General features: G+C 42.2%; 1 protein-coding gene across 1 annotated transcript; it reads left to right on the top strand.

Moving 5' to 3' along the window:
* The first annotated feature begins 117 nt into the window (after positions 1-117).
* On the top strand, positions 118-6949 carry PDZK1 (PDZ domain containing 1). Its single transcript, XM_069869986.1, has 8 exons — positions 118-365; positions 677-929; positions 1625-1761; positions 3032-3227; positions 3476-3672; positions 4391-4582; positions 5385-5684; positions 6691-6949. The coding sequence occupies exons 1-8, from the start codon at positions 156-158 to the stop codon at positions 6763-6765; spliced, it is 1560 nt and encodes a 519-aa protein (XP_069726087.1). The 5' UTR covers positions 118-155; the 3' UTR covers positions 6766-6949.
* The last annotated feature ends 2189 nt before the right edge of the window (positions 6950-9138 follow it).

Below are 9138 nucleotides of genomic sequence, written 5' to 3'. Positions count from 1 at the left end.
TTAAATAGTGTCAACTTTGCAGAGTTGGATTTCCTGGAAAACAAAAACCCAAGAATTCTGAAGCAAACTGTCTCAGCATGTATTTAGGGCAACACACCTAGGTAAGCTTACTGTTTTTAATCACAAGTATCTTTTTTCCATCCCATCTGGTACAGATGTCTTCCCTTCTCCAGCCCCGAGAATGTAAGGTGACCAAAACGCCCCAAAAGAGCTACGGATTCTATCTGCGTGTTGAGAAAGACACAGCAGGGCACGTCATCCGGAACGTGGAAAAGAACAGTCCTGCTGAAAATGCTGGCTTGAAGGATGGAGACAGAGTCCTCAGGGTTAACGGTGTGTTTGTAGACAAGGAGGAACATGCACAGGTACATCTCTGTTTAGCCCAGAATCCACACCACTCTTCCATTGCCCAGACTCACTGTCACTACGTGAAACTTTCTCTTCTGTTTTTTATGGCATCTTCAGCTAGGAAATCCGAGAGCTAAGTCAACTGCTCTGAGTATCGCCCTGCATCATTCATTACCACCAGGGGCGTGAAATGCCTTTGAAATCCCTCACATTGCAAATGTGGAGGGATGAGGCAACAAAAACATTAGACAGCACAATCCTTCCTGGGGAGAGCTTTTAGGTCAATTACTCTTAGCATTTGTTTGCCATTTCACCTTGTCCACTGCAGGTGGTGGAGCTTGTCAAAAACAGCGGGAATTCTGTCATATTTCTTGTTCTGGATGAAGCATCCTATCAAAAGGCAGAAAAGGAGGGGGTCAGCTTGGAAGACCTGGGTCAAAAGGTGTCAACAGGACAGCAGCAGGAGCAGCAGTCCCCACCACCCATGGCCAATGGAGCAATCACTGCAGTTCCACAACCTCGGCTCTGCTACCTAGTGAAGGAGGAGAAAGGCTATGGCTTCTCTCTGAAAACCACAGAAGGTGAGAGCCTGAGGAGAAGGGGGGGAGGTGGTACATAGGTAGTTCCTGCTTAAATACCGTATATACACTCAAGATGCTAGATTAAGCCCTGTTCAGTTCCTCCAAATCACCTCAGGACTCGGCATACAAGGTTCTAGATAGCTGCAAAAAACTCTTCTCTTGATTTGTAAGTTATTTCATGTAGAAAGCAAGGGATTCTGAACCTCTTCCACACATACCTTTTTTCCAAGGCCAGACAACAGAATAGGGAAGCCTTCTAGAAAGCATCACCTCTAAAGAAAGTATTTTGGAATACAGTATAACTGAAAAACCAAACATGGAAGCCTACCAAACATAGGAATTTAGGGAATGTATAAAACAACAGTAGAAGAAGGTCCTTACTTCAGGCTAGGGGAGGGGTGTCAAATCCCTTTCAGCTATCTTAATCAGCCCCTTTGGCATTCTTGGTAGAGAAATAAAAGATTATTTGAGCTGCAGGTGGTGAATGAATGCCTCCCTCCTCCACAGAAGGCATTTTTCCAGGACAGAATAAGAGATAGAGGTGTGTCTATGTGGAAGGTTAGTAGTGCTGCTATAATCTAAATGCAAGCAGAGACCAAGTGTCTCTAAGCACATCAGTGCTGAGTTTCTTTAGCCATTAAATTCAGGCATAGATCAGTGACTTATCCCATGTAATGAGTTTTTATTTATTTTAGGACAGAAGGGATTGTTCATAGTAGAGCTTTCCTCACAAGGAGCAGCTGCAAAGGCTGGTGTCCAAAATAATGATCGCCTGATTGAAATCAATGGAAAAAATGTAGAAAATGACACACATGAAGAAGTGGTGGAAAAGGTATTTGTTTGTATACTGATTCGTTTTCTGTTCTGGCCCATTTTCACAGTAACCTATCAGGGTTACTGAGGAGGCAGATCTGGCTGATTTGAATGCTTCACAGTAAATCTTGTAAGCTACTGTTTGTGTATCATCACCACACAGAGTACCCCTCTGCTTTGGCTATGTTGTTAAGAACCCTCTTGAACTGATTCTGAATGAATACAGCCATCAACACAGGCCAACCAATTTTAAATAACAGATGTATATTGCTGCCAGGAACCCTATTAAATAAACCATGCTCTGTTTCTAGAAGTCCTGGAAATAATCCTAATGGTAAGAGGGCAAGTTAGCAAGTGTGGGTTTAGAGAAGGAAGAGGGGGAACTCTCTGATGATACAGTTAGCATAGAACAGGGAAAATTTGTGATTTTAGACAGTAGCTCCTTTCTCTGATTAGTAAGTCCAAAACTAATGAATATTGCTGTGCAAGTAATTTCACTACCTGGCCTCAGCTGCAAAGAACATTTGCTAATGAGGCTTCCAGCTTTCCACTATTGGCACTGCTAAAATGCAGCTGGAGCTGAAGAGAATTCAGAGAGCCATGAGTTAAGTGGTACGTGCTATGACAGCCCAGCATTACAATTCAGCACATGCTACAAACTATAGAACCATGCAACACCTGTGTTTTGTTGAGCTGCTATAACATCAACAGCAGAGTAGTGTTGGTTAAGATAAGTAAAGAGGGTATCCATTAGACTATAAAGAAATAAGAGAAAGATGGACTTGAAGAGGTTGAACGGATCAAAAAAAGCCACCCAAAACCTCAGAATCAGTAATATAGGGAGATGGAAGAGGACCAAGACTGACAGAAACTTGACTCTTGTCACTGTAATCTAAAACAGCAGTATAGGTGGCAGGATATGTCTATATTGTAAAGCTCCACATCTATATAAGCAAAGCACTGCCTGCTGAGGCTCACTGGGTGCTACTGGCACTGTATGCCACCCTCACAGCACTCTACAGTGAACTCCCTAGAGGTCAGGAAAACTGTATGAAATATAGAAAATTTCCTCATATATAGCTATATATGGATCTTACAAGTTGAGATCTTGTCATGGTCCAGATTTCTGACTAGAATAAAAAAATCAATTTATAGTAGCATAACTTATAGTTCATTCATTAACAGCACCTACACACTATCATGTATCAGTACATCAGTTACCAAAGTATCTACAATTCCTACATATTGTTGACGGGGTGACACCTAAGACTGTGCACGTACTATCACAGGTAAAGAAGTCTGGAAATCATGTTATGTTTCTACTTTCAAATGAAGAAACAGACCGCTATTACACAAGCCAGAAGATGGTACTGAGCAAAGACAGCGCCAACCTAAGCTTGCTTCCCTTCAAACCACGACTTCTTGAGATCCAGAAAGGGAAAAATGGTTATGGCTTTTATCTACGGATGGAACAAAATAGTGGTGGTAAGAACCAAATTAACACACAGACCATGACATTTGCTGTACAGTTTTCTTCCTGTACAGTTTGCAAGCCTCATTCTCTTTTGCTTCATTCTGCTTATCTAGAAGCCTTGGACAGACACAATGCAAACTACAACAGGGAAATGGTCTCAGCCTGAAGTACAATTCGGACAATTAGCCTTTGCCATGAATTTTATGTCTTTAAACAAGCATAAACTTTCACAACAATCTTTTTTCCCTTTTGATCTTAGAACATGTAATCAAGGATGTTGATTCTCAGAGCCCAGCAGCCAAAGAAGGTCTCAAAGAAAATGATATCTTAGTAGCTGTCAATGGCGAGCAAGTGGATGGTCTGGATCATGAAAGTGTAGTGGGAAAAATTAAGCAATCTGAGGCAAAAATCACACTGTTGGTAGTGGATAAGGAGACTGACACCATGTATAAACTGGTAAGAAAATGCAAACTACTGAAAAGATTTGGTAATTTATCATTACGAAGAGACATTTGCAGCAATGAAATAGTCTGCTCTGACAGGCACTTCTTCAACTTGCAAGAAATGTCAGCCAGAAATTAATAGCAAAGAGTTTTTCTTAACAGCTCAAGCCTGAGTCCAGAGCAAGTCCAGAGAAGAGCAACAAAGCTGGTGAAGGGGCTGGAGAACAGGCCTTATGAGGAGCAGCTGAAAGAGCTGGGGTTGTTTAGCCTGGAGAAGAGGAGGCTGAGGGGAGACCTCATTGCTCTCTACAACTACCTGAAAGGAGGTTGTAGAGAGGAGGGAGCTGGACTCTTCTCCCTAGTGACAGGGGACAGGACAAGAGGGAATGGCCTCAAGCTCCGCCAGGGGAGGTTTAGACTGAACAGTAGGAAAATATTTTTCACAGAAAGGGTCATTGGGCACTGGCACAGGCTGCCCAGGGAGGTGGTTGAGTCACCTTCCCTGGAGGTGTTTAAGGCACAGGTGGACGAGGTGCTAAGGGGCATGGTTTAGTGTCTGATAGGAATGGTTGGACTCGATGATCTGGTGGGTCTCTTCCAACCTGGTTATTCTATGATTCTATGAGTCATCATTAAAGTTTCAAATAAAACATGTTGAGCATGAAAGCTCAATATATATTTCACCACAGAAGTTTTTATGCTACCAAACTTTTATTTGTCACTTTTTTCAGGGCCAAATTTCCCCTTGCTCATACTACAAAGCACAAGATCCAGCTCCAGCTAAAACTGAGGAAAGAGTGGAGTTGCACACTGAGCACAAAATGAATCACAAGCCGAGAATCTGCAAGATGGTGAAAGGCCCCAGTGGATATGGCTTCAGTTTAAATATCATCAAGAACAAGCCTGAACTGTTCATCAGTGAGGTACTCACGTAGAATGAGGAACAAGGAAAAGCTCAAGTAGCCTGTCAGACAGTCCTCTCCCTTCTCTCCTGCAAATACATCCAAGAAAAGCCACAAAAGACAAATCTTTTCACCAGCACTATCAGATAAGAGCTGTATTTGTTAAAGTCAGACTGATATTGTAGTGCCAAGAATAAAAATAAGCAGCAGAAAACATTTCTCATTCTCTTAGAGATCTAGAGGGAGGAGGAATTCAGGTTTTGCATAATTTCTGCTTTTATTAATGAGGCTGGCATGTTAAAATTAGTACATTAAATAGATTTTTTGACGTCCTAAGTATTTAAGACAGACAGCTTCACCCAGTTATACGCCCCTCCTCTGAATTCCATAGCTGGTAAAAGTCAAACCCCTACTCTCTCAAATTATGTTTGTGCCTTTAGCTTTCTCATCAGGAGGGTTTTCAGTCATTACTAAGGAATCCATGAAATGTGGTAAAGTTAACTTTACAGTTACTGGACAGAGATCTGCAAATAACAAGAAAATTGGTTTTCCACCCTCCTTCATGATTCTGCCAAGCCACATTTCTATAATGAAAGTCTATCAAAAGATGCATCTGAAACTCAAACTGATGTGTTCCATGTTTATTGTGCCTATTGCCTCTTCCAATTCATTTCTGCCCCACAAATCTCCCCTTCCCCAATGCTTATTTTCCTGTCTTGTAAGGAAAGCAGTGACACAGTAGTCTAGTAGTCTAGTGACACAGATTGTTAATTCACCTTTCCAAGTTTTACACTAATATCACTGTTTGATCCTCCCTTTGCAGGTACAAAACCATGGGCCAGCTGACAAAGCAGGTGTGAAAAATAATGACTTTTTGGTGGAAGTGAATGGGGAAAATGTGATGAATGAATCCTATGACAAAGTGGTGGCAAGAATCCGAGACAGTGGTGACAGACTAACACTACTGGTGTGCAGCAAAGATGCTTACAAATACTTCCACAGCCAAAACATTCCCATCACAGCCTCTATGGCAGATCCAGTCCATGACACTCCTGAACCTCCTGCTTATACAGAAAACCATCAGTCAGAGCCAGAGAAGAACTCACTTGAACTAAGGGAAAGGGTGAGTAATACTGCATTAAGTAGATGCTGAGGGATCATCTAGCGGGTAAGAACTTTTTTCAGCTAATATGCATTCCTGAGCTAGGATTTTTAGCTTAAGCCTGGATTTTTACAAGTCAGCCTATGTTATTAAAAGGGAAGCTGTGGTCTGATTATCATAAACAACTCTTCCTTTTCCCACACATAATAGAAGTGAGTAACTTTATTATAAGATTAAATCAAAGAAAGGATGCACATACAAGGGATTGTATGGAATAAGATTATCCAAATACAGTAATCCTTAATGAAGATGGGAAATACGCAATACAATCCTGAAAGTACAAGGAAAAAAGTGCTTATGTACACCAAAAAGCATAAACTGCTTCTGGGGTTTCGCTCAGGCGAACTATTTCAAAAAGACAGTTTTGTAGAAGGAAGAGCAACTGATGGATTATGATGACATTTTCTAGGAAATGTGCTGATTTGAAATTATTTTACTTACTTCATGCCAATAGAATATGAAGCATGACAGAAGTTGGGAAAACAGGAAGGTTATTTCTGATAGAAACAGCCATCTTGAACCCTCTGTGTGGTCAGTCTTAAATGTTTAAATGCTTCTTTACTGGTAATGCAAAAAAAGACAGACAAGGAAGAATAAGACCAATACTGTCTCCTAATCATTTTCTACTTGCCTTGTCTGCAAATGTCCAGCTGCAAGTGTTTTTCAAAAGTTTCTTATTCACCAAAATGCATTTTGCAGATCTGAAGTTAGCACCACTTTTGTATGCAAATTCAGCAAGTATGGGTATTAGAAAACAGGAAACATTTATTGAACCAATTTCTCTCCAAACGCACTTAACCAAAAAGCACTTCATCAACAAAAAAAATCACATTTGTTGGCTCATTCTGCTATCCAAACAAGTACATGATTAGTGCAGATCAAAATAGGAGTCCTTCATGACACTGCAGTCTATCAAGCATGTTTACAAACTAAAAATATTGAGAATGTGTCTGTAACTCTTCTGCAGGCAAGCTCATCCTGCTCTTCACAGTCAGCTGCCTCTACAAAAGCAGACAGTGACAATGACGACACAAAGTTGTGAGGAGACAAACTCTTGCAAGAACAAAAAAAGAAGCCTACCAAATCCTCTTTCTTCAATCGTTCTTCGCTACTACACCTCCCAGAACTTAACTATCCCTAGGAGTGCCATACGTAAGGGACTGCAACCTCTTGCTGGAAAGCAGCTGCCTGAAACATTTCAATGTAACTTGCATTCATTTAACACACTGTAATTGTAATTCATTGGCTTTCTGCCTTGTAAAGTAGGCGTTAGTCACTTACTTCTGTAACAGCTTAAATAACAAGTATATAACTAAGAATATTGCAGCAGAAGTCGGAAATGTTTTACAAATTCATAAGCATCTTAGCCTTTTAAGGACAAACTCTTAATAAAAAGAGCAACTGCCCAGTTCCCATGAGAGGCAGTTGTGGTTTAGCCCCAGACAGCAACTATGTACAATGCAGCCACTCACTCTTCCCCGTGCTGTGGGATGGAGAGGAGAATCAAGGAATGGAAGAAAGAAAAAGTTAGGACTTGTGGGTTGAGATAAAGACAGCTTAATAGAACAGAAAGCGGAGAGAAAAAAAATAACAAGAAATAGTATACAAAGTGAGTAATGCACAGTGCATTTGCTCACCACCGAGAAAGCAATGCCCACCCTGTTCCTGAGCAGCAATTCTCCAACGCCCCAGCCAACTCCCTCAGCTTTATAGGCTGAGCATGACATCAGATGATACCAAATACCCCCCTGGCCAGTTTGGGTCAACTCCCCTGGCTGTGTCCCCTCCCAGCTTCCTGTGCACTCCCCACCTTCTCTTTAGAAGGCCAGTATGAGAAGCTGAGGAAAATTAACTCCATCCCAGACAAAGCCAGGACAGCATCCATCCCTTATTCTTTACCACCTGTATCACACCCAGATCCTCACTCTCCGATTAATCACCACCGCTTTTCCTGTCTTTGACATATATATATATACACACAGATATCATTCCCTTAGTCTATGGCTCATCCCTCTACAATGTCCATTGAGTTCATTTAATCCATGACTTTGGGCTTCACCTACATAACAGTGTTTCAAGGCTGAAGAGATGGTGTGTGGTACTGAATTACGGCATGCTGCATCTGGACCTCATGGCTGGTGTATCTGGTTCACACCCATAGGCTGTGGGTTAAAGGTGCTGATCTCAAGGATGTTGCTGGGCCAATTCTGAAGCCAATTCTGATTCCATTACTGCTGCACTTTGTTCAGTTTCATCAAAGTTCATTCTTCATTTAATTTGGGTGATTCTTACTGTAATATCATTGACACTGCATATAGCAACTGTAGTAGTAATGACATACAGTGGTAGGGTCATTTAACAGTTAATATCATAGTCTAACTCACTGGCTGTTCTCACTCAAGATCAAATCCCCTTGAGGAGTCATCCTTCCGCATCATCCACAAAGTGCACCCAGGTCCTTGAGCAACAGCAATCTGGCAGACGGGTTTGCCTTTCCCTGAGGCAGGACTAACCTAGACTGCCTTCCCTAACACATTTTTCATGCGCACTTTGGGGACTTTATCCCCTTCTGCAGCACATGGAAGTTTAGACTGCATAGGGCCAGCTCAGTTGGTGGATTCCCTAGTGTTGACCAACAAGGAGGCTTCCCGATGTTTGAAGATCCCACCATCAATTGCTCCTAGTGTTGTTTTTAGCAGCCCCTTGTATCATTCCACTTTCCCAGAGACTGGTGCATGACAGGGGATGCGATAGACCCTGCTCTTTAGCCCAGGTACCTATGAGGCTGTTTCAGAAATTAGTCCCATTTTATGACTCAGTTCTTTCTAGGGTCCCATGTCACTATAGGACTTGCTTTTCAAGGCTCCAGATAGTGTTCCAGGTGGTGGCACAGGATATTTTCCACCATAGTAAGCACATAGCACTTGCCTTGGCAGGTTTGCGAGAGTGTGATAGAATCCATCTGCCAGTCCTCACCACATTTATATTTCAGCCACTGCCCTCCATACCAGAGGCTTCACCCACTTGGCTTGCTTGGTTGCAGCACATTTCACCTTCATGAATAACCTGTGCAATAGCACCTGCGATTAAGTCCACTCCTCGATCATGACCCCATCTATTTGTTGCATCCCTTCCTTGATGGCCTGAGGTGTCATGGGCCCACCTATAAATAATACACCTTTAAGTTGCCAGTCTAAATCTACCTGAGCTACTTCAGTCTTAGCAGCCTGATCCACCTGCTGGTTGTTCTCACGTTCCTCAGTGGCCCAGCTCTTAGGTACACGGGCACGTACATGACGTACTTTTAAAATCAGATTCTCTAGCCATACAGCAGCATCTTGCCGCATTGGGACAGCCCGGATGGGTTTGCCTCTGTGCTGTCAGCTGATACGCTTCCATTGCTGTTAACCACTCC

The sequence above is a fragment of the Phaenicophaeus curvirostris genome, chromosome 1 (genome assembly GCF_032191515.1).
Source record: "Phaenicophaeus curvirostris isolate KB17595 chromosome 1, BPBGC_Pcur_1.0, whole genome shotgun sequence".
NCBI classification, from domain to species: domain Eukaryota; kingdom Metazoa; phylum Chordata; class Aves; order Cuculiformes; family Cuculidae; genus Phaenicophaeus; species Phaenicophaeus curvirostris.
This window is presented reverse-complemented; position numbering and strand designations above follow the sequence as displayed.

Coding starts and splice junctions, on each gene's coding strand:
- PDZK1 (XM_069869986.1), top strand. CDS start 156: ATGTCTTCCCTTCTCCAGCCCCGAGAATGTAAGGTGACCAAAACGCCC. Junction 3,673..4,390: donor CTGACACCATGTATAAACTG/GTAAGAAAATGC, acceptor CACTTTTTTCAG/GGCCAAATTTCCCCTTGCTC. Junction 5,685..6,690: donor CACTTGAACTAAGGGAAAGG/GTGAGTAATACT, acceptor ACTCTTCTGCAG/GCAAGCTCATCCTGCTCTTC.